This window comes from Tachypleus tridentatus, chromosome 4 (genome assembly GCF_004210375.1).
Source record: "Tachypleus tridentatus isolate NWPU-2018 chromosome 4, ASM421037v1, whole genome shotgun sequence".
Classification (NCBI taxonomy): Eukaryota; Metazoa; Arthropoda; class Merostomata; order Xiphosura; family Limulidae; genus Tachypleus; species Tachypleus tridentatus.
Window position 1 is genome coordinate 39467512 of NC_134828.1, and position 26615 is coordinate 39494126.

The 26615-nt window shown below is 32.6% G+C and overlaps 1 protein-coding gene and 1 long non-coding RNA gene across 6 annotated transcripts; one reads left to right on the forward strand and one right to left on the reverse strand.

Annotated features, from left to right (window-relative positions):
• Window positions 1-24: 24 nt before the first annotated feature.
• Window positions 25-8750, forward strand: LOC143248895 (uncharacterized). Its single transcript, XR_013027254.1, has 2 exons — window positions 25-258; window positions 8572-8750. It is a non-coding gene; the product is annotated as an uncharacterized LOC143248895 (long non-coding RNA).
• On the reverse strand, window positions 6944-26274 carry LOC143248894 (clotting factor B-like). 5 transcript variants are annotated; one of them, XM_076497809.1, is made up of 9 exons: window positions 26156-26274; window positions 25910-25998; window positions 19416-19547; window positions 17131-17421; window positions 14356-14552; window positions 12873-12988; window positions 9318-9574; window positions 8589-8752; window positions 6944-7197 (listed from the first exon to the last, which is right to left on the reverse strand). In XM_076497809.1, the coding sequence occupies exons 2-9, from the start codon at window positions 25923-25925 to the stop codon at window positions 7030-7032; spliced, it is 1341 nt and encodes a 446-aa protein (XP_076353924.1). In that variant the 5' UTR covers window positions 25926-25998; window positions 26156-26274; the 3' UTR covers window positions 6944-7029. The 5 variants fall into 5 exon arrangements, with proteins under 5 accessions (XP_076353924.1, XP_076353925.1, XP_076353927.1 ...); XM_076497810.1 differs by having other exon boundaries at window positions 26235-26262; XM_076497812.1 differs by adding an exon at window positions 25595-25689 and having other exon boundaries at window positions 25910-26253.
• Window positions 26275-26615: the final 341 nt, after the last annotated feature.

The following is a 26615-nucleotide window of genomic DNA, read 5'->3' on the forward strand; positions in this document are numbered from 1 at the left end:
AAGGAAAAAGTTTGTAGTATTCAGTTTATTTTTAAAAACTTGTATGATATTTATTTCAACATTACGTATTCATCATCAAGATTTCGTTATGACACATATATACAAATATACAGATGCATGAGATTTTGTAGATGTTTTTAGTTCTTATTTTATGAGTGAAATCAGTGAGACGTAAACACATTCATTGTAGATGTGTTTAGTTCTTATTTTATGAGTGAAATCAGTGAGACGTAAACACATTCATTGAACTGCATCACAGTAAGTAATAACTTTAATCATTTTTCAATATCAAGTTAAAATATTACGTTTCTAATTAAATAATTAATGTTTAACTCGCAAAATATATTATACAATAAAATGTAAATTTCTTTTCATTGAAAGAATCATATTAGACTAATTATTAACATTTAACCACCAACAAACAATTTAATCAACCAGTAAACCCAAATGTTTGTTTGAAATTTAAAGCATCATGTCTCAATAGAAGTATAATCTTCAAAACGATCTATTTATCATATTAACACACATTATTAACCATTTGTACCAAGTGTTCACAAATTGGTTACAAGGATAATATAGTTACTCCGTTTCTGTATAAATAATGTGTTATATATTTGGACGCATTCACAGTGAATTAAAAGAACATAATCGTGTAAAGTGCAAATTAATATAAATTACTATATCCGTAGGTTTAATAAAAGAAACTGTAACATAAATTCAAAAATGTTAATATTATTATTACCCATAAGAAATCCTACGACAAAATAATTTCAAAAGTCTACCAGAATATCATGCGCATGCAACACAATTCTATATATGTCAGGTTTACTTCAGTTAGTCTGAAGGTTATATAGTTAAATATTCATCTTAGAATATAATATATATATATATATATATATATATACACAAACACATTTCAACAATTAGAAGTTTAAACAGTGGTTATAAAAGGCATAATTGTGTGCCAGAATACTTATATCAACTCATAAGTTTAAACTGTCTATTAATAACACTATCTTTATTTTGCAGTTGTTTTTAATTTCTCTCTATGGAAATGTTAAAATATCAAGTTAAAATGTATGATCGTGCTTTAACATATGTTTTTAAATATGGGATTTCTTCATCGTCATGTTTTTTGTTTTTTTTTATTAACGGGTAAGGGCTTGTATATGGGTTTTCCCAATGTAAAACTCATCACGGAACTAAAAGTATAGAAATCTTAGTACGTATTTGATAAAACTTGTCTTGACTATCTAACTAGATGTGATATGAATACAAAATTGTAATACGTAATTTATCACGCGAAATTATATTATCATGTTAAACTCCAGGACAAGACAGTATGTAATATATCAAAAGTAAACCTGCATTAATCTAATGAAATAAATTTTACGACTAGTGTTAGTGACACACACTACTTAGTAAAATATAACTTAGTGAAACCAAATCAAATACTGTAATAAAAAACTCGCCAAATACTACTTCCATGTGCTGTAGCTACCAACGAAAGAAATAAAGAACTTCATGGTAAATGTAATAAAAATGAACATACCTCAGAATTCATACATCAGAATTAATTGAATGTCATGTATTATAAGTTTATAATTTCAATTCCCTTATTGCTCTCTGAACTGTGTCTAACTAATAATTCTGCCACACATGTTGTAAGTGAAAAATATGTAAGGTGATCATCAATTCATATTATTTTTAAAATTTCTCTTCTGTCTTGTTTATGAAATCTTTGATACCCTTTAACCATCACGAATAAAAATTGTTTTGTTTGTCCAATACACAAATCTGTTTTCAACATCTTGTACCCCAATTCAAATGATTTTTATTGTCATGTTTTTTTTCACTTCAACGATTAGTGTGAAATCGTAAAAATGGAATTCGTGCAAAAAAAACAATTTCGTGCGTTCTTTGGTTTGCAGATACCAAGTCAGTGACTGTGGCGCAGCGTAATTACAGACGTGAAGACAGGAAAGCAATATGGGGATATGTTAAGGATATCGCACACCTATGGTAAACATTACGGAGCTAAAGACGAAGATGATGGACGTCAAAACGAATCGAAAAAAAAAAAAGTCGAATTAGGAATTGAGTTTTAAGAAGGAAGAAACTTTCCCAAACGTGGGTGTTCGGAGATATTAAAATCCCCTTACGCCCCGCTAGTGGAAGATATATTATACCAGAGTTATGGTTATGCAAAAATGTAAATATAGGTGCATGTATGTACGTATATAATGACTTCTTTCTTGGTTTATAAGATTGAATATTAAAATAACCAGTTTAGGATCACTTAAAATGTAAGAAAAAGACATCTCGTAGCTGTTTTTTAAGCTACGAATAACAATGATGATAACTTTTAAAAAATTACAAAACCGTCGTACATTCTGTCTCCATGGCGAACATTCTGAAGTTTCTGTATCCTGGAATCATACTAGAAACAGGCAAGCTGTAACGACAGATATACCATTTAATATTGCAAAACATTTTCAAGATTTAAGCATATTTCATATTCAGATGGCTGAAGCCGGTACTGCCTTCACAACAATAGAAAAAATAGAAACAAGATGTATCAGGCGTATGACTCAGTAATACCATCTGACCAAACTGAAATACAAATTTCGAGTCATGAAGAAAATCATCGTTCACTTCTGACTACTCGTATCGAAAATCAAGTCCTACATGGATGTGGTTATGTGATCAGTTTTACACTGTCACTCAAATGCGACCGATCGTGGAAAAGGGAATAGAGTGCCTAATTGTGCATCTGAGGTTCCATGATTCGTGCCACTTCAGTGCCAAAACAAAAATTCGCGCTCCGTACTTTAGGGCCGGATTGCATTATAGGATGACGGTTGAATCAAATAGAAGTATTCCAGAGTTTCTTTGTTTGGATTAAGCACAAAGCTACACAATGGGCTATCTGTGCTCTGCCCATCACGGGTATAAAAACCCAGTCTATAGAGTTGTAGGTCCGCAGGCATATTGCTATGCCGCTGGTACTGACTAGTTGCTTTTCTTCTAGTATATAACTTCAAAATTAAGGACGGCTACAGAAGATAGTGCTCGAGTAGCTTTGCGCGAAATTTCAAAACAAAATTGTTTTTGAATATTACGCAAGTCTACACGAGGACTATCTACGCTAGCCGTCCCTAATGTAGCACTGTAAGACTAGAGGGAAGGAAGCTAGTCATCTCCACCCACCGCCAACTCTTGGGCTACTCTTTTACCAACGAATAGTGAGATTAATCGTCACATTATAACGCCCCCACGGCTGAAAGGGCGAACATGTTTGGTGCGACCGGGATTCGAACCCGCAGCCCTCAAATTACGAGTCGAACGCCTTAACCCACCTGGCCATGCCGGGCCTAATAAAGAATGAGAACATAGTATAAGCATCTGGAATCAAGTATAAACAGTTGTTTGAACAATAATTTAATTCCACATTCTAACAAACAAAGTTAAAAACTTAATTACTATTATTTAATTTACAGTTTATACACAGATAAAAGTTTGTTGCTAGAAACAAAGCTACGCAATAGAATATCAGTGTTGGGCCCAAAGCATCGAGAGGCTACAAATAAAGTACAAAATAAATTTTAAGTATATAATACATTTATATAATTGAATTGGTAAAGACCTAATTAGAGTAGCCAAACCCTTGGCTGTGGTTTTGCTAAATAGTAGATACGGACAGTGGGAATCTCGTTAATCCATTCATCTGCGTCACTAAATTGTAACGAAGACATAATCCTTGGTCAAATCCAATAATTATTGTTTACTTGTTTCGAACATTTACTGAACATTTCCCATCATCACTTACGTATGTATATTCAGACATATACGGCTTAAAATAAAGGTTGTGATGGTGGAAATTGTTTCACTTACAACAATAAACAAAATTTCCGCATAAAGGAAAAAAATCCTGGTTATTATAAAAATTAAAACCGTACTAAGTTCAAACACTCGACCCTGACATATACGAGGGCTGTTTAAAAAATAAGCGGACTGACGTCATAAAACAAAATGTACTTTATTTAGAAGTTACAGGTCTGGGACTCCTTCAAGGTACTCTTCTCCCCAACGCACACACTTATCCCAACGGTGTTTCCACTTGTTGAAACAGTCCTGGTACGCTTCTTTTGTAATGTCCTCCAGCTTCTTCGTCGCATTGCCTTAATCTCGGGAATCGTCTCAAATCTTCTTCCTTTCAAGAGTCTTTTGAGTTTGGGGAACATGAAAACATCGCAAGGAGCAAGGTCAGGTGAGTAGGGGGGGTGGGAAAGAACAGTGATCGAGTGTTTGGCCAAAAACGCACGAGTTCTAAGGCACAAATTTTGCAGCAACGCGGTGCATCTTCAATTTTTCGGTCAAAATCTCGTAACAAGATCCAATTGATATCCCAAACTCTTCAGCAAGCTCTCTAACAGTCAGACGTCGATTTGCCCGCACCAGGGTGTTGATTTTGTCAACGTGTGGGTCGTCAGTTGACGTGGAAGGACGTCCAGGACGCTCATCATCTTCAATGGACTGTCGACCATCCTTAAAACGTTCATGCCACTTGAAACATGCCGTACGATTCATAGCAACATCACCGTAAGCCGTGTTAAGCATAGCAAAAATTTCAGTCGCAGATTTTCCAAGTTTAACACAAAATTCCACAGCAAGTCGTTGCTCCTTCAGGTCATTCATTCTGAAATCCGCCAAACGAAAAAATCGCACTTCACTTAAAACCGCGTAGCTAATACAAAAATGAAGATATTTGCAATCGGGAAATGGCGTCGTAATCAGCTGATCTGTGCGAACCTAGCAACACCAAGCGGATTCCACTGGAACCAAATGGAGCCGCGCAATTCAAACAGTCCGCGTATTTTTTGAACAGACCTCGTACGTTCATTTTGAAAATTAAGTTTACACAAACGATTTAATATATAATACATAAATATACAAGAGCTACTTTAGAAAGTTGTCACGGCTGAAGCGACAAAGAAATAACCCAAAAATGGCATATTAACACGCTGTTTCGTTTGCTACAGGGGTCAGTTATATGGCTAAACAACGTGTCTGCAGTAATTAAAAATGGCTAAAGCTATAAATGTTTTAAAACAGTTAAGCTTTATAAATGTGAACATTATATACAGTACTACATCAAATCAGACTATTTAAAGGAATGCTAACAGCCAATAGATTTGTTTTAAACACTACTATATACTTTATGAGGAACTGACGGAGTAAATTAATACATAATTAATTTTCCTAGAACTGGTTGGTCTTGTATTTTCCTTTAAACTTTTGTTCATAACTGAAACTCATGACTAAATGTTCTAATCCTCACTGCATGTGATACTTCTCTATCATTTTCTTCGTTTTAAAAAAGACTCAGTGTTCTTCTATTGCGAACAAGTTTAATTTTTCAAACAATATTATTTTTATTCATAATGTCAATTTTAGATAGAGATTGTGAATCATCTTTATTGAGCGTGAATCTTGAGTCATACAAATTTGGTGTACCGATTAAAATACAGCAGTTTATACAAGAATTTCAAAAATATGCTTACCTTAGAAATTCTGGCAAAGTTAAGTAAAGAGATTCCAAATGCTGATGACGAAAGGTTCCTGTACGCGAGGATGGTTGTATCCCTTGTTCACAGACTCGACATTCGTCATTAGAAAATGTAAACTAACACTGCACGATATACGTCACTGTAATATGTGTTCATTGTTTACGCTGACGTTTTGCTTTCACTGTTATTTTCAGCATCGTATGTTAAGTACGGTGATAAGGAGATGTATGTTTGTTTGTTTTTTGAATTTCGCACAAAGCTACACGAGGGCCATCTGTGCTAGCCGTCCCTAATTTAGCAGTGTAAGACTAGAGGGAAGGCAGCTAGTAATTATCAACCACCGCCTACTCTTGTGCTACTTTTTTACTAATGAATAGTGAAATTGACCGTCACATTATAAAGGCCCCACGGCTGAAGGGCTATCGCTCTAGCCGTCCCTAATTTAGTAGTGTTATAATGCGTTATAAAAGAGTAGCCCAAGAGTTGACGGTGGGTGGTGATGACTAGCTGCCTTCCCTCTAGTCTTACACTGCTAAATTAGGGACGGCTAACACAGATAGCCCTCGTGTAGCTTTGCGCGAAATTCCAAAAGAAACAAAAACGACTATTTATATCAATACATTTACTGTGCATTAAAAATAAATATTAAAAACTATTCCCATAATGCTAAAAGTATAATTTGAAATCAAACGTTCAGACAAATAAAACAATGGAAAGGGAGCACCACAGTGAGGAATTGCAAGAATATTATTAAATATTGAATAAAAGTAAAAAATTAAAAACATTTATGAAAACTAATTTAAATATTTTTGTCACATATCTATTTTTGATATTACTGAATGAAAAAAATACCTGCAAATTCTTCATTGCGGAGCTGGTTGACACATGTGTCAGTCCGACCCAAGTGAAATGTGTCAAAATGCTGCAAACTGCCATTTTGCTCGAAATGAATTGCGTGTCGTCGCTCCCGGGCATAGTTATCAAACAAAATTATGTATCATTATGCAACCTTATCTATCATTATACAACCGAAGGAATACATACACCTGTAAATACTGGGTAACTTAAATTATCTTAGCACAGTACTTAATATACTATAAAATCTTTCCAGAAGGAAATATTTACTCGCAAGCATGAACGTATCAATTAATTTCCGTACGTGACAACGTATTCTGATCACAAAAAAGGACTTAAACAACAATTTAAGCATGTTATGTCAAGGTCACCAACTTTGGCATAGAAGAATTATTGGCACCGTGTCAACTTACTCCTGTGAGAAATCATCCCTGGTTTCCCCCTGGATTTCTCGGAAATTTAGATGAAAATACAAATAACATAAATTTGAAAGGCAAATAAATTAATACAACTAAAATCAATCAGGAAAGAAGGCTTTACTCTCCAAAGTAAAGACACAAACACTACAATATAACAGTGAAGTTAACACTTAAATAAGGGACGATCACTGTTTTCCTAAGTCAGTATTTGCAGCAATCCACTTTATGTAGTGTGAAACCCTAGTGTAAACTCCAGGGTAGCCTGGTTCAGCACAGTTCAACCCAAATGAAACAATTCCAACTAATGTCCATCGTTTACTTTCTTTTAGCACCAGAGGTCCTCCAGAATCGCCCTAAAATGTGCAAAATTGGATAATATCGTGTCTATTAAACAACAAAGGAAATGAAAATTATAAAAGAGACTAAAAACCATTGTTATTTCGTAAACTCACGAAAACAAGAAAAATATATTAAATACGTGGTAGTGTTCAAACAGAATGTCTTTGAGAAAAGGCATTCCTGACATTAAGACAATAAATGTATTTATGTTTTGACATATGATTTACATCAGACTGAAATAAACAAAATACCCACACCGAATTTAAAATCAATTTTTCTTAAGGAGTCAAAACGACAACTAATCACTTGAAATGTTTGGTAACGTATATTAATGTATTGAAATTTGGTAATCCTAACTTTTAAACAAAAATAGGCCTTTCGTGAGACCGGACACTTAAAAAATTTCAATACCTACGCACGAATTACTGTGTTTTTGAATGAGTTAAGATCCTAAAATATGTTAACTATTATCTATTTGTGAGCTATTGTTATCTAAAGTTATACATATCATAACCCACGGTCCTCTCATTTTGTTCACTATTGGTCAGCGGTAAATTTACGGACTTACAATGTTCAAATCTTGGGCCTGGATCCATGCTGTGGACAGAATTGTGTGTGTTTTCTTATAGTAAAGTTACATCAGGCTATCTGCTGAGTCCACCGAAGGGAATCGAACCCTTGATTTTAGCGTTGTAAATCCGTAGACTTATACCGTTGTACAAGCGGGAGACGTGGACAGAATACAGATAGCGTATTATGTAGATTTACACCATAACTTTCTCATTTCACAAAAAGGTTAATGAGAAATGGTACAAAATATTAACGATAATGTTAAATCATGTAGATTAAATATGAGAATGAAATTTATTTTACCATAAGTTAATTTTTTAATTAAACTTACTATTCTGTTTTTAAGATTTACGAATAATGATAAGTAGCCTAATAAAACTTGTTTTAATGGTAGTATTTCATATTTTCTTTGTGTGTGTGCGTGTTATTACTTAAGTGGCTTTACTAATCTTTGAGCTATCAGACTTCCATCTAATTCTGTCAAACAGTTCTTCCTAAACCTTTAATTATAAATTATATTAATTATTTTGATGCCTACATAAACTAACGTCTTTAACTAGTTACTATGTCATCACTCTCAGATAAGAAACGAATAGACAATGATTAAAAACACTTTTTTATTTCATCATGCATCTTAATATATTATTAAAGTTCTATCTAGTGTCAGTATATCCGATACACTACAATAAATAAAATTACGAAAAATATATTTCAGTGGTAGTGTACAGCGTCAGGGCATTTCTGTTCCATCGTATCTTAAGCGCTCGTCAACTTTGGAGAATATTATTATAACTTATTATTTAATATTTTTATTTCAGAACAAGATATTTAATACCTGACACGCATCTTTGCCTCCTTTAGAAAGTCCAGCACAGATCTGCCCTCTAGTGATACCTTGTGGATATTTGTTCGACGCCACCGACGAATAAGCACTGTTGCATTCCTTATTGGTCACAACTGGTATGGAAACTTCTTGAAGTACTGTACTTCTCGCACCTCCTAAAAACATGTTAAATATTTATATGCTTCTAAATTAACACATAGCTTTAAGTAAACCGTTTTAATACCTTGAGATTAAGGTCCATTAATTGTAATTACTTATGACGTCAGCAGATAATTATGCTTAAAATAAAGCCTTATAATTTTAAATGCACTTCGTAAACTTTAGTAAAACAATTTTTCTACAGTACTTACGGGCATTCTTTACTATAGATATTATGTGGGTATTTTTCTAGTAGTAAATCTATTAAAGTACAACAAAGACGAAAAGAAATACTGATGAAGAATGTAAGAAGCGTGAAGTTACTGTTTTTGTAAAATCAACAAGAAAACTACTACCTACTTAAAGTACGTTACAGGGTTTGAAAAATAAAGAATACAAAGATAAATTTATATTTACCACTCTTGTTTAAAATAATCTGTTATTTTTAATTTAAATATAATAATTGTTTTTGTCGTTCAATGTTTAAAATGTTAAGTTATTAATCTAAAAATGGTTAAAATAATTTCAAGTCTTTTTTAATTATATAACAATAATAATTTAAAACATCAAAATCGAACCTACCAAAAAACGTATCTCCCCAACCTGTAACAGTAGCCTCTCTTCCTTTAAAGTCTTGACTAACAAATAAAGGCTTAGGTAAACAGACTGGTATAACCTTATCATTCAAGCTGATTGATCCTTTAACCTTCAAAACAGCAATGTCGTGATAGTTCTGGCTGGGCTTGTAACTTTCGTGTACAATAACGTCTTCCACATCATATTTTGTTCCATCGTTTAGAGTGTGACCTCCCACACGAAACGTATACACAGAAGGAGAACTGCAAACGGATGAATGTATTCAGAAGAAATAAAATACACATTTCATTTGATAATAATAAATATCATACAATGAAATATACACAATATATGCTTCTGAGACACATTATCATACAGTACGTGAAAGGTATACTTACAAACAACAATATTAATTGCTAACAGTTTTTGTTCTTACTAAATGTACATGCCCTCTATTTTAACTAACACTAATTCGAACTATATCACAATACAAGCTTTAAGATGCACATTCATGATTTTACAGAGTTCGTTTGTTGTTGTCGCCACTGAGTGCTATAGAGAGAGGGAAGATAGAACACAGAAGCTAAGACGTTGCAAGGATTAGAACAGACACTGGTTGCAGGCAATGCTACACCTTCTATTCTCATTTCTACCTGTTCTATATTTCCATGTCTTTCTTTTACTATCGGTTCTAATGTTGAATAAGATTAGCCTGTGAGACTGAATCGTTACAAAGATAGAACCATCATTAAAAAGGCCAACTGAATCTTTACATGACCAATTTTAACACCAATAAAATCGAAAACTGTCTATACTTAAGACATGGAAGAAGGGGTTTCTGTGTCAAAACCAGTGTAAGTTAGTTGACATACCAAGAACAGTTTACAGAGAAATGAAGAACTGGCTGTCGATTGAAAAGTGTTTGGAAAGAGGAGAAATGAAGAAACAAAAGAAAAACTGCATATATCTCTGCAGAGTCATAACTAGGAGAAAGAGGGTGGATGACTCCTTTGTTTTCTGAAGGTTTGACCCCACCTCACATGGTACCTTATAGGCCAAATATAAGTAATCCGACCAGTTTCCATCCATTCTTTGAAAAAATGGTTGGCTTATGTCAAAGTTTTTTAATGGTAACATCATACATAATGGTTGTTCTTTCCACACCTACGACAGCTTTATTTTCCATGAGAAACACCTATGTTTTACAGGAGTATAACTTAAGTATACGTCTTTTTCTGAAAGTAATTCTTTTGTGTAGGGTTAACTGAGTACAATTCTTAAACTTACTTGATTCTTCTTCTGAAGTTCTGGCATTATTTTATTATCTTAATCTCATGATTTTCATTGCTATCTGTAATTGTTAAATGCACTGTTTTGAAATGTACAGTGGCTTTGAATATCTAGGAGTTTAGTAAGAAAGTGCAGAGGTTTTTTGTAAGGTTATTTTGAAGATAGTAGATAACCAGCACTCGAAGGTGGAGAGAATTTTGCGAAAGTGTTTATGGAAGAGATTATTGTACGGAACTGAATAATACGGTCGTTTTGAATGACTAGAAATACAGCAATAGTGGGTTGATTATTGTCAAAAGCTTTAGAATAGTTTTTGTCAGACAAACATGATGATCATGCTTATGAAATGTATTGTGAATATAATTAAGTAGTTTGTTGATTTCTAAATACAGAATCAGTTTGCTAGCGAACATTTTTTTCTGGTAGTTTTTCAAGGTAAGTGGGAGGTCAACTGGTCAACAATTTGTTAAATATTGCCAGGTTTGTACATATTTTCTAATAGTTGTAAACAGGTTGAAAGGACAGAGAAGAGTTGGGGCGTTTATTACATTATAGAAAACTACATCTTAGATAAAGAAAAATCAGTCAATAAATAAATAACTATACTATCTTAACAGAAGAATACATCCACTGTAGACTTCAAAATAGAGAATATTTGGGCCAGCCCATTACCAACCAATCTATGTTCTCCTATATATCCCATTTCATATCAGAATTATTGCCTCAGAATCTCATGCCACCAAACATTTTTTTTTTTAAACTGAGCTGACCAGCCAAGTGAACAGTTTAGAAAACTATACTTTACCTGGGGACTTCATACATTGAAAAAACAGAAAACTTCTGGCCAAATACCTTAAGAAATATAAAGATGCTATCCGGCTGATAAAATCTGTCACATCAGCTATTATATAGGATGGAAGAATTGTAGAATTACCAACACAGAAAATAGCTTGAAAGCAAGACGATTATACATTCAATTCAGAGAAATTTTAAAATTTTCAACACAGATTTAAAATTAAAAGTCAGTAGCCAATAGTGCTTTAAAAGTAAAAACAGAACACCATAAAATCAACGAATGAACAAAATCCATAATGGTAAAGAATCATTTATTAGAAACCACTACCTCTATTCAATCTCGATAATCGATAAAACCAGACCTGACGAATATACACACAGTAGCATCGAAACAGTCTAAGAAGAGTATCACATCGTATATGTCTATATTAACAACTCCTAAGTCTTTCAATTATCTCTCTAGCTGATTTATTCAGAACAAAACTTAATTTAATTACTATATCTATGAGACAGTCAACCTTCAACTTATTTCTTTAAACAATCTACATTATAATTCAAACTGACTAAAATTCCGTAATAAACTTAACAGGAAACAAACGACAATTCGGATGATCTATAGAAAACTTACGTAATTCAATTTTCACTGCCATGCAAAGCATGTCGTTTATACAAGTAATAACAAATTACAATATTTTGTAGGTATATTATTTATATTTTTCACAAGCGAATATAACCGAATTTGCTATTATTTTTGGTGTTTGTTGCTAAGCTCAAAGATACTAAATGGACTATTTACGCTATGCCTGTTATAGGTATCAAAATTCGAATTTCAGCGTTATACGCAGTAAGTTTAATTGTTGATCTACTAAGTGGCTATTCTTGGTCACGTATATAACACTTGAGATGTCATACTTTGCTTTTTTAAACTAATTTTACTCATTTCTACTATACGATACTATATTTATTACAACTCTGTTTGGTTGAATGTATTATAAGCCAGGTAGTTGATGGTTTTTTTTTACCACTCTTTGGAAATAAATAAAAAACCTGAATATTTTTTTCAAATGATAGTAAAATTAAGTTAAAATAATAAAATACCTAAAGAATGGGTGTTAAAAGTGAATAATACCGTTATAAATTTTTACTCAAATTCAGAATTGTAAATAAATTAAATAAGGATTATGGTTATTATATTTCATTTATTTAATATATTTTACACCATAACATTCGTTAGTAAAGGTAATAAACAAACTACACAGAGTAATACTATACCTATCGTATCCCATTAGGCCTAATATCGTACAAAAGGCCTCGTCGGCATTGGATGTGGCAGATATAAATTGTTTGATATAATGCATATTCTCCTTTTTCTCCACTCATACGTTTTTACAATATCTACACGTAATAAGAGTGGTATGTAAATAAATTACATATACATATGTCTATTGTAACCAATATTGTCATGTCATTACTTACACAGGTTTGTTTGATATCTTAAAACAATGAGCAGCGCTGATGACATATTTAGATGAAATAATAGCTCCACCACAAAGAAATCGTTCAGAAAGCCCAAACTTTTGCGAGATTCCAACCTATAACGAGGTAAAATAAAAACAAAATTGTAATTTGTTTCAAGAAAATTACACTTTACAGTAGTTATTAGGTCTTTTTAAAGGTAAACCTACAGTTGTAACAAGTATAAAATTAAATACACTGTAAAGAATAATGATCAAAGAATAACGGAAAACGAAATACATATCTATTGTAACGTACGTATAACACAAACACTCTTTATTGTCAACACGAATTCTACGTGGATCAAATCCTTAAGTGTACAGTTAAGTGAATAGAGAATATCACAGCTGTTTCAACAATATTACAGAGCGTTACGGTTGTTCAGTATTGTTAAGGATTGAATGAAATGGTACAAGCGCAAAAAAATCAGCTAAATAATATTGTAACCTAACTTGCTATTGGACAGTCTTACAGGTTTAGAAAAATGATTCTTGAAGGTTTTTTTTTTTAGTGTCACTTGTTAATTGCGTTAATCATAATTGCGTGTCACGACTGTATTTCTTAAAGTTAACACATATGAATACATAAAATATATGAATACAATTTTAGTTTACAATATAAACTATTACAGTATTCTGAATATGCTTAATAAATTTTTTAAGCATCAAATATATGCTGAACCGATTTGTTAAGCTGCGACTCTGCTTATAAGTATTTTTTTTTTTTTTTACATGGAGACACTGCTCCTCACTAGCGTTAAATAGGATCTGTAAGTAATTTGAATTAACAATTAAGTCCACTTGCCTCGAAATGAATTGTAATATCCTTCATGTCTGGGGTAAATTTATATTTTTCGCACGTGTCTGCAGGCATTTCATCGTAGATCCTTTCGAGCAGTGTTCATAACAAGGCCACTTAAACTTATAAAGTACATTTCATGAATTCATCTGTGGTGATATTGTAGCGTTAAAATAATTCTGAGGCATCCTGGGCTTAAAATGCATTTTAACTGTATGTTAAAATAAGCTCTATGAGGAAGAATGTGCATGTTTTAGCGTTGTTAGCTGCGAGACTTATTTCAGAGTTAACATAGGGATTTTTCACACGTAAGACTGGCTTATCAGTTCAAGACAAATATGTAACAATTGAGCATTTGGAAACTCCTTACGTTGATGGTTTTTATGAAGCTTTATTACATAAAAATACATGTAGTCATAATATTTGGATATACTGTATAATAAATACACATACGGAAAACATATCACTTCAAAATAAAATTACTTCATGAGAGGTTGACTAGAAGTATAAAATTACTACACTTAACAATAGTGTAAGTTATTATAGTAATTGACAAATACATTTTTTAAACAAAGTTTAAGCAGCAGATACATTTTTTTTGAACTCGTAAATACTGTATACGAAATTATATTTATAAAAGCGTTACCATCCATGGCCAAGAATAAGGAACCGAATGAACTCCACCAACTACTTCCGGTCTGTTTTCAGAATCTTCCTCTGAGAATGCCATGTCTCTCACAACTACTTCCGGTCTGTTTTCAGAATCTTCCTCTGAGAATGCCATGTCTTTCAAAAGAGCTCGTTTTTCTCTTGATAGCTGAATTTCTGTACGCATGCCACAGCCTGAAGTAAAAATACAACACTGTTTAGTAGCATCTTACAATAAAATATATTGGAACATTTATAATAATAACATTTGTTATACCAAGAACAAAATGGTTAGGACAATTAAGATACTGTGCTTTATATCCTCTTAAACTCCGTTATAAATGTATATGCCACCCTTAGCTTTATACCTTTATGTGTGTATGTGCCACTACAACTGTTTTGACACCCTCTTCTGTACATTTAGATGTTTATAATTTATCTTTATGTTAAGTTATGCCGTTTAAATCATGATAACATTCTAATTACTTAAGTACAATGAAGTTTATTGTTGTTGCATTTTTAATAAAAGCAGAAATTTGTTTTTAAGATGTGAATCATCAAATTGTAATCATAACTTATTCCTGTAAGACCAACTGTTTCAAATATAGGTTCCTGACTTGTTGACCAATTTTCTTAAAAATATATGTATGGATAATGAGAATACAGTTAAAGGCAGCTCCTAGCCTCGGTGTATAAATTAAAGTTTTATCAAAATTTTATGTAAATAATTAATTTTGACGTGGAATCTGTTTACTAATATTCGACCTGATGGTGCTAATATGGAATCTAAGTTTGCATTGTGGCAAATTTATTGGAGTTTTTACGAAGTACTGAAATAGTTCTTGTTATATTAACCTAATGAATTTGTAAAGGCAAAACGTTTATTTAAAAAATATATATATTATTATCTCGAAAGTAAAAGTTGTTTTTTTCTAAGTTTATTATTAATCACAGTGGTTAAAGAATTTAATCTACTTGATAATAGAAGGCATGTTGATGACAAACCTACTGTTTTCCGATTAGAGGGCCACGTTGACTTGTCTTTACAATATTTAAACTGTAAATATCCACCCAAAGTTCACTATTAATTTTAGCAAGTTTGCAATTTATGAAATACTTTTGTGCATAGTCGATAAGTTAATTTCGAAATTTGGTTTGTGGTACGCAAACTTTATGGTAGTTTTGTAGTACATTTAGTTATGTTTAATAACCGTGCTTACTTGACTGTTAGTAAACATTAAAAACAGTAAACGGAACAAACTGTCAGAAGTCTTGATATTGGTTCGACACATTCGTGTGCCCTCTTCAGTTCAATGTTTTGAACACACGATGTATCAAAATTAGTTTCTCCAACATTAAGATTTCTGACAGTGTGTTCCGTTTACTGTTTTTTCTTCACTAATTGCTGCACAAAATATTATGTTATGATTAAATTTAATCAATAATTCTAATATTCATTATGAAATTATCTTTATACTCTTTAAAACACAATGATTTTTATAGAACTTTGATAGTAATATCAATGAAATTATAAATATAACAACTAAAGTCTTGGGGTTCATGTACAAAAAAAAAAGGTAGAAATGGCATTACAATATTTACAAAATAATCGAAATATGCAAAACACAAGTTAGCTTCAGTATCAAACACCTTTTATGTGCATTTAAGCAGATGCTCGATTTTTTCATTTCAAAAATGTAATATCTAAAAGTAACGAACCGTTTGTTACATACAAATTTACGCTCGGCCTGGGCAGGTGGGTTAAGGCGTTCAACTCGTAATCTGAGGGTCGCGGGTTCGAATCCCGGTCGCACCAAACATGTTCGCCCTTTCAGCCGTGAAGGCGTTATAATGTGACGATCAATCCATTATTCGTTGGTAAAAGAGTAGCCCAAGAATTGGCGGTGGGTGGTGATGACTAATTGCCTTCCCTCTAGTCTTACACTGCTAAATTAGGGACGGCTAGCACAGATAGCCCTCGAGTAGCTTCGTGCGAAATTCCAAAACAAACATACAAATTTTACGGTTTATATATGTGCGGAGAAATACGTAACCTCTTATACTAAGGTGTTCTCAGTCCGTATAAAAAAATCCTTGGAAAGTTTAGGATTGTTCACGTATCCCACGAAATATCTGGAACGTAATATACATATTATCAATGTGGGTCAAGCTGTTGATGAGAAACGTTAAAATTGGGGACACATTATGCTATTATCATAGTAATATTCTCTTCTCACAGTATTACTAAATATAAGTGGAAGAAATATTCATGTTAAAAAACTTTAGAAACAAAAAGATCGTAAATTACGAACTTGTACCAAGCCTATAACGTTTAATGTATTAGTTTTGCCAGTTGCGTTTATATACCAAGTAATAATTTGTATGAAATAACTTGCACAAGAAATATAAAATATTTAACTGCGAAAGTAAGAATTGAAATCAATGCAGAAATCCCCTTTAAAAGAAACTTTTAACAAATCTGAAAATATTTAAAAATAAGTTTTAAAGTAAATCTTCAGTTGAATTTTTCTTTACTAACAAAATGGTTGTTCATTGAGATATCTCAGAATGATTCGTGAGTACATAGATTAAACCGAAATATTTAATTTTTCCTTCTGCTGCAAACAAGTTCTCGATCAAAACAATCACGCGATTTCATTCTCTTAACATAAAGTTAAATCGACTAAAAATAATTTCTACAAATTCATCTTCCTCACAAAATTAAACAAACCACTTTAATAAGAGTTAGACTAATTCTGATAAATTCCCTCACCTGGAACAGTAAGATCTGGAACTTTATCTGATGTGATAGGCTCCGTAGTACTTTCAAACGGTACGACATCAGGGCAGCAAACAACTGGGTTTAAACCATTCCATTTACAAATTTTAGGATATTCTTTGTATATGTTGGATAATACTGCAGGACAGTCAGAAAGACTTTTACAGTGTCCTTTCTCATTCTTGGGTGTTGTACACAAATCATCAGCAGAGTTATCCTCATTTTCTGGAAAGGAGATACCACTTCTAAGGTACGTCAAGACAGATCTATCCAAGATGTGCTTTTCTGAAGGTACAGAAAAAAATATCCTCATTTTTTTTAAACAAATAACGTAATATTTATACAATCAACTATATACATATATATATCGATGTTAAGTTAAACCTATATTTATAATGTACATAACTTGTACTGTTAAATCTGTATTGTGAAATCCCAGCCTATTCACTAAAGTTGAAGTAGATTCTCGAGTGTAAGAATCAACAATATACGAGTAAGTAGACACTAGTAAATATAATTGTTTGTAGGCTGAAATTTCTAGAAACTCTCCTCTCGCCTATAAAGGTAACCAACGCGCGCCAAGAGACAGTATATGTTATTGGTTTGGTATAGTTGGTATGCTGTAAACCTCGGAAATTATAATTAATGTTTATTAATAGGAAACTTTCAATATTGGGCCAGGAGCATTTATAAATTTCGAAAACTGCCAACCATTTAACTTCGGAGGATTCACATTGAACATTAGTAATTTTACGAAAACGTTATATTACTTTCGCGGTAAAACACATGACGTGTAATCAGCGAAAACTAGGTAGCTGCCTGTTAAGTAACTTTTACCTACATCGACTCAGAATTTATTTGTTCATCATAAACCCTCGATGAAACAGCAAGGAAGTTCCAGACTCTTGTTTATAAGTAAGTATGTAAAACTCTCATACATAAATCATTGTAATCACTGTTATTGTAAATTGTGTTAGTCTTTTCATTAAAAATATATTTATATTAAAAAGAAACTGTGTATATCAATTTTGTTGGCAAGTCATAAAGTGAACACAAACATTTATTTAATTTGTTAAATTACAATTTAACTCAGTTTTAGACTATTTGGAATTGTAATACGTAACATAATACACATGATATTTTTATTTATAAAGTCCGTTTTTGAAGCAATTTTGAAGCAAAACTTTTATAACTGTCTGTTAAACTCCAACGAATCTTGCGAGTTTACTTAATTTTCATTAGAAACTGACAAACCGACCTTGAGGTGATCATATGAAGAAATGTTATTTCATATTGTAAAATTATACGTAATCAAATTTAAAACTTACAGTTCGTTATTGTTTAATATTTCTACAATGTTTGTCAGTATTCATTAATTCTTCTTTTCCTTTTTCTTACGTTTTGCTACAAACCAGCCTCAGTCCATGTGTAATAATACGTTTGTATGCTCAGGAAGAAGAAGTACTTATAACGCTCTAGTTTTACCAACAACAACCATTTCACTTCAAGTAAAGAAACTGCCAACAAAACTTCATTAAATAAATTAAACGAAACGGTATCAGTCTTACAAAACGATCACCTGATCACAAACTTTAATAGAATAGTCCAACTATCAACAATTAGAGTAACTGCAGTCTAGTCAGGGTTACTAGTTCATACTTTCATTATACCATCTTTATAACTATATTTCAAAAGAAATTATTTTCATAGTTTAATTCACAACACCTACACAAATATCAGTTTGTTTATTTGTTTACATGTTGTGTTACAATTCGTCCAGAAACACTTATCAATTTTGTGATGAACAACATGCAAGTTATCTGTACCCCTCGAAGTTTTCCTCTTACAATAAACACGTTAGTGTCTCAAGGTACTACTGTTATAACATATTTTAGTTTAACATCGTTGAGAAACTAATATACTTTTCAAACTGATTATTCACAAATTGAACTAGGACTTATTTTTCAGCGATTACTAACTTCCTTCGTTACTTCCGATGTGTACAAAGCTACACTGGATCAGCTACACTATAGTTCTTCTCTATCTTCCAATCCAATAAACCGTACCAAGGTTATGAAGAATGGTAGACTCGATGTTCTTAACGTATCAAGATGTGACACATCAGCGTAACAGTTTTATTTAATATCACTGACAGTGCCAAATAAAGGCCCATTTTAAAATACAAGCACTTTCACCTTTGCCCTTTCTACGAGTGTAAATAAATGTTGCTTGAACTAGTAATGACAAATTTGTAACAATAAACAAGTATTATGCTTTACCTATATTGCTTTCTCCTGGACTTAACCTCACGGGTCTATTTGGATTTTCTAGACTCAATACTGTCCATATTAGGGGTGTAAATAAACACAGACAAAAATGGTTCTTCATAGTGCTATTTAAATAATAGTATTCTGAAAACGAAAATTAAAAGGTTAAACAAGTTTAAAAGAATAAAACAATCTCAAATATCAAAACACACACAAAAATATTTAAATGTTGTTAGTAACAGCATATCTATATTTTGTGTAAGTATGAATACCCAATCAAACTTCAAAAGATGACCTTATAAAGGAAAATTAATTATACATCTGCCTTATTTATAATTCGCCCTTCATTTAAAATGCTTACATGATTATTTTTACTGGACACCAACATAGTGCCAATAAAGAAAGGTGTGATTAGTTTTACCATCCCTATTAAGAAGTAATATCACATGAACTACTAATCAACAGTTCATGGTTCATAAGATGGGCGTTGCCTACCATTAAGCTTTATTTCTCTAGCAGTGCAACCAGTTATTGTTGTTATTAGCTTAACAAATTATCACGGCAACATCACCGTTGAATGAATCCATAGTGGTTTATATCATATTTCACTAAACGATTTGTAAATTTTCTTTTGTAAGATTGTATAAAATCTATCCCACTGCAAAAAACAACAACAAAGAAACTGGGGGGTGGAGCAAAGAGGACTACAATTTCCAGAACAACTTTTACTATCTGCTTTAAATACAAAAGTAACATAAGCAAGTCATTTTATTTATCTATTTTCTTACCAAAAATAGGGGCCTCGCAAATCTTATAACTGACCTACTTTAAAACCATTGAAAAACCATGTTTGGTCCTGGTGTCTTATCTACTTTTAATCGCTTAATCTTTCTACTTACAAAATTTTCAAAGCTATATAGCGAGGCCAATTCGAGTATTTCCAATGGAATTCTCAATGTCAAGAATATTACTACTACCTTCTCTTGTAAAAAAAAATAGAAAAAAATATGTAAAACTCAAGCATATAATAGTCTTTATCTCAAGACGGCTGGTATGTGTATTAATACTTTTATTAAAATAAAGAAAGTAGAAAACAACGTTTTGACCTTCTTAGGTCATCTTCAGGTTAACAAAGAGAGCTTGCAACCGAGTACGTCTTAGGGACAAGAGTGTAAAGAGGTACGGGATTGTAGGAGGCGTTGCAGTTTTTGTTAGGTTATTAATTAATACAGGTATAAAGATGTTCCTTTTTTATTGGTTTGAGTTGTTGTGCAAGTAGGTTCCTTTGATTTTGTGTTGGTTTATGTTTGTTTCCCTACTTAGTATTTGAGTGTTTTTTTATGTTGTGTTTATTTGATTTGCAATGTTTAAAACCATGTAAAGGATTTGTGTGTGTGTGTGTTCTTTGAATCTGGTTTCCTTTTCTCTCCTTGTTTCTCCAATATAGAAATCATGGCAGTTGTTGCTTTGTATTTTATAAATAATGTTAGTGTTGTGTTTGTCAGTGTAGTTTTTATATAGTATGGACTTAAGTTTTGTACCTAATTTTGAACAAATTTTGTGCTTACTGGAATGTTTTGTTTTATTATAAGATTTTTCCAATTTTTTATTTTTTCGTTGATATCGGGAATATATAATATGCAGCAGTGTAAAGTGTTGTAGTTTGTTGTATCTTGGGATTTATTGTTGTTTGTTTCTTGTTGGTTTAGATGTGTGTGTATAATTTTATCAACGGTTTTCGGAGGAAATTTATAAGGCTTGCGAATTGGTTGCTGGGGATGTGTATCAATGGGTTGGGGTCTTGGATATAAAATTCTAAAGTTGTCTTGCAGACTTCGGTAGTTGGAAAGTATCAAACTTGGCCATTGATGCTTCACAATTTAATTGATAAAAAATAGATTTAAAGTTAACAGTTTTTTAAAAGGAGCCGGATGATGTAACATATTTAGAAAATGCCCACGCTACGTATTTACCAAGATTGTAGTTCAATGATTCATATATCGGCATCATGGGCCGTGGTGGACAATCGGATTTGTGAGGTTTGGAAGTGCTGTTTAGTTGTAATGTGCGTGAGACGGTCCAGCATAGGTAAGAATAAAGGTTTTCCGAGAGTGTGTTGGTTTTTCATACGTAGTAGTATTATGTTTAATTGGTTCTCCTGTGTTTTTGTTAGATTTGTGTGTATTAGTTTAAATTTGTTAGTATCTGATAAAGGTTACTCATTTTTTAGATATACTCATTTGTATTCATTGTATCTATAGCTTGCCTTTATCAGCATTTAGAATTTTAATGTTTTCTTCTTTTAGGTTGTTCATAAAATTAATATCTTTTCGTGTGAGTTTATTTTTAGTTTTCCTTCCTGTGAAATTATGTTGATGGTTTTGCGTAAAAATTCTTTGAAAACGTTGTTTAAGATACTGTTTTGAGGTGTTTCGGAGGAAATATATATTTTTCGTTCTACCTGGAAAGTTAGGTCGTTAGTTGTCGAAGTTGTTTTCTTTATGCTGATTGTTTTCTGTTGTTTTGTTGGTATTTTCAGTTTGTGTGGAATGGATCACCAGTCTTCTATTTCGACGGATGGAATATTTCTAGGTATTATTGTGAAGCTGAGTTTTTTTTTATTGAGCAGATTTATCTCTTCATTCCCTAACTGTCAGTCTGATCTGTTAATTACGAGGTTGGTTGATGGTTCGTCGTGTTAGCGTGTTTCTGCTGTTGGCACCATAGTTTATCTAGTTTTATGTTATGGCAGATCTTATTTTCCTTACTATTGTTTTAAGAACGACAAGAAAAAGTCCATACTATGTAAAAACTACATTGACAAACACAACACCAGCATTATTCATAAAATACAATGCAACAACTGCCACGACATCTATAAAGGAGAAACAAGCACAGAAATGGAAACCAGATCCAAAGAACAAAAAAACAAAAAACCCTTCACTCGTGTTTGAACACTGCAAATCAAATAAGCATAACATAACCATAGAAAACGCCCATATACTAAGTAGGTAAATAAACATAAACAAACGCAAAATCAAAGAAGCCCTACTTATACAATAACTCAGACTATAACTGACAAAGGAACACTTTTACACCTGTACTAATTAATAAGCTAAAATATACTGCAACGCCCCTACAATCCCGTACTCGTTTACACTCTCGTCCCTAAGACACATACTCAGCAACAGTTAGTTGCAAACTCCCTTTGTTAACCTGAAGATGACCTCAGAAGGTCGAAACGTTGTTCTCTGCTTTATTTTAACAATTTTTAATACTCATACCAGCCGTCTTGAGACACATTTTACTTCAAGTGGGTCTCGTCATCTCGCATATAATAATCTTCAACAAAAGCCATGTCGTCAGCATCCTTAAAAAAGTATTTATCCTATTCTTCTTACCATACTTTTAAAAACCCTTATCTTTAGTTTTAGCCTTCACAGCCGCTTATTTCTCAGAGACCCTTTTAAATTTTTCTAATTTCGTTTTAAACTATATCTTTACCTTTCTTATCATTCTGCTAATCTCCCAACTTCACTGTCAATCTTAACGTCCAGAACGTATATGAGCTCTCAATAAGCCAAACAGGTTCAATATTTGCTGGTTTCCGTTTCCAGAAATATCTTTTTATTTTAGAAACTTCCGAATTCTGTCCCACGACACTTTCAAACGTATTAGCCTAATACTCTAACAGTAACTTTGAATTCATGGCCTCAAAATTAAGAGGAACTAAGATTTATTTTATTTTCAACTCACCATAGAACAAAACATTAAGTCTAATTATGGAATGGCTACTATTATCCGAATTTTCCTTGACTTCAATTTTTTCAAACCATATTATCATAAATGTTTGTTTGTTTGTTTTGAATTTTCGTGCAAAGCTACTCGAAGACTATCTGTGCTAGCCATCTCTAATTTAGCAGTATAAGACAAGAGGGAAGGTTGCTAGTCATCACCGCTCACCGCCATCTCTTGGGCTACTCTTTTACCAACAAATATTGGGACTGACTGTCACATTATAACACCCCCACGGCTGAAAGCATGAACATGAGGACAGTATGGAGTCATTTAGTGAAGGAAAGAGATTTCTTGAGGCGATTCAGGGTAATTTTCTATCTCTTGTCGTCAGAAAAGCAATCAAAATCGGCTCAAAGGGCGAGCATGTTTGGTGTGATGGGGATTCGATCCCGCAACCGTCAGATTACGAGTCGAGTGCGTTAACCACCTGCCCATACCGAGCCATCATCAATGAATAACAATAAATCTAAACTGGCATCTCTTTGATTGCTTTTCTGACCACGAGATAGAGAAAATCACTCTGAATCACCTCAAAAAATCTCTTTCCTTTACTGAATTACTCCATACAATCCTCATGTTTGCCCTTTCAGCCATGGGGGCGTTATAATGTGACGCTCAGTCCCACTATTCATTGGTAAAAGAATAGTCCAATAGTTGATGATGGGTGCTGATGACTAGATGCTTTCCCTCTAGTCTTAAATTGTTAAATTACGGAAGATTAGCGCAGATAAGCCTGGTGTAGCTTTGCTCGAAATTCTAAAACAAACTGTATAATCTTAGTGTATAAAATTAAAGTATCTCATAATTGATCAGTTAGTATTATTAATAATATCGATCTTATTATACAATATCCCACAGTAGTCATCTCTCAGATGAGTTGACCTACAACAATTCTAATATAAAATATTCTACTCTCCAAATCCCTGATTGTAGTCCTACAGATTCAACATCGTGGCCACTATTTTTATATCGTCAGTCCTAACAGGTTACATTTCATCTCTTATATAAAGGCTACTCATCCTTTCTTTCTAAACGTCAATTACTACTTTAAAACCTAGAAAATAAGTGATAATATCAATACTCTCCATACCTGATCCAGCTCAGGTAATGTTAATTATATCACATTAGTCCATTTTAATTAAGAGCTCTGAACTCGTCTATTTTTTTCGTGATAATTTTAAGATTAAAATAATAGTAACTAAAATTATTCGTTATCTTCAAAAAGGCATACTTAACTTTAAAAGTTAAGTTCTAAAAGTAAACATTATATTTTCAATCCCCTCTAGCTATCTTATCAAAATGTTTATTCCCAGTATCCCAAATTCCTTTACTATTAAGTTTAACTTAAACTGTCTTCCGACCTCCAAACTTATCACATAATCCGCTTATGTTGAGAGCTTCTCAACATAAATTCGCCTTCACTCTGAAAATTACCCCACAGTTCCAGCCAGTCAACCTGTTTCTTCAACTTTAAGCATATTCTGAATTTTTTCTTTGTAATGGTAACAATTACCTGAAACACTGTTATGAACTATTATCACTAATAAATATACTTTATGAAACATATTATTTATGGATTTCAACCGTTTAGAAAAAGCAGTTCGAATGTGATTCATGCAATTACTACCGCGAGCAATTAATACTCAATACATTACGAGTTATACAATAAATGAATACGCAACGCTATCAATCGCTTATACCACTAATATGTAAACGTGTACTTACAATTCCTATCATAGACACCTCTTACCCCATATATATTGGGTGGCCCGTAAGTCCCTACCCATCCATATGTTATTATGTTATATTCAATTACGCATGATGAGTTGAAGGCAGCGGTTACCGCGGCGTTTGGAACAATAACCCCTGCTATGCTGAGGAAAATGTCTCACAGAACATGGCGTCGCATAATATGCAGCGAGAATGAGGGACAGCACACAGATACACTGGATACATAAGATATATGGATGGGTAGGGACTCACGGGCCACCCTGTATATCATAAATAAAGTTACTGTTATTTCAATAATTACTAGACAATCGCAAACTTACTACATTCAGCTAAACAACAATTATAAATAACTTATCACACACATATATATTCACATTGCATGACCCGCTTCATAGCAGTGCTCTAACCTAAAGATATGCCAGATTTAAATTTTGAAAACATATCTCTGGATGTTATATGTCTCAAGTGTTTTACGCTTTATATGCTTCTCTTAAACCTACTTTATCCATCTTGGTTTGTTCTTGTTCTTATTATCATAATTACATACTATTTCATTAAAAAGACTTTATTTTGAGGTGTTTCTAGAAGCTTTTGTTTAGTATATTTTTGTCATTTTAAGTCATTTTAACAGTCATTGTAACAGCTCTCGGAAATATACCAACCTTTTTCACATTCCAAATAACCGTGAAAACCCGGAGTAACTTGCGTGTGCTTTTGAAAACCTCTGGTGTGTTCAACGATCCGCAATACGCGTTATCTGCAAAATCATTATTTAACGATCTCACTATTCGAATATCCTTCTTCTGAAAGTACTGCATAATATACCTGCAGTTATAAGACTAACATGGCGTCATTTCACTTTCAAAATTATAGGAATTTATTAAATTTAAGGCTTTTTATGAATAACAATATAAAACATATTTCTCAGTAAAACATACCTTACCGTTACCGAAGAATAAATTTTATGATAAACTTACCAATTACTTTGACCATCAAGGAGGAAACAGAGAAAATTATTTGTCATGCTTTACTAACGCTCAAACACAACTGATCACGTGGTAACTTCCTGGAAGGAAACACAAGATGTAACCAAATTTTCGTGATAAGTGAAAAATAACTACCCACGTGTATCTCCAGTTAAAATCAATGGAAAATTATGTTAAGTACGAAAATAATTAACAAAACATATATACTAACGATGATTAGCATGAATAAAGGCTTACTGGGGAAAATAACATAATTTCTATTTCACAGACTATCTTGTCAGTATTAGCCACGTGACAACTTTTTTGCCAACCTTACTTCGAAAAAACCTTTCCATGCCCCGTGCTTCAAACAACAGAACGTGAGTCAACTAAAGTACTAGCCTTGACCACCAGGATACGAACTGTTAAACACATCTTTTTAAAATAATCTCGCTTTGTGAGCTCCTTCAAAAATGGGTAATCCTTTGTGTAGCTTTTTGCTTAATTCTAAACAAGTTCTTCAAAAATGATTTTGTTAAAATATAAAAAATTATGAATGTTATAAGGATACAACGCATGACAAATGTTATAAAGATACGACAAATGATAAATGTTATAAGGATACAACGAATGACGTATGTTACTAGCAAACAACAAATGGTAAATGTTATAAGGATATGAAAAATGTTACTAGGATAAAAAGATAACGATAATGGTT

What these genes read in the sequence shown, in the direction of transcription:
- LOC143248894 (XM_076497809.1), bottom strand. An exon ending in TCCAGGAGAAAGCAATATAG is followed by an intron (nt 17,422 to 19,415) that starts GTAAAGCATAAT and finishes CTGTACCTTCAG; the next exon opens with AAAAGCACATCTTGGATAGA. An exon ending in CTTATTCTTGGCCATGGATG is followed by an intron (nt 12,989 to 14,355) that starts GTAACGCTTTTA and finishes ACCTCGTTATAG; the next exon opens with GTTGGAATCTCGCAAAAGTT.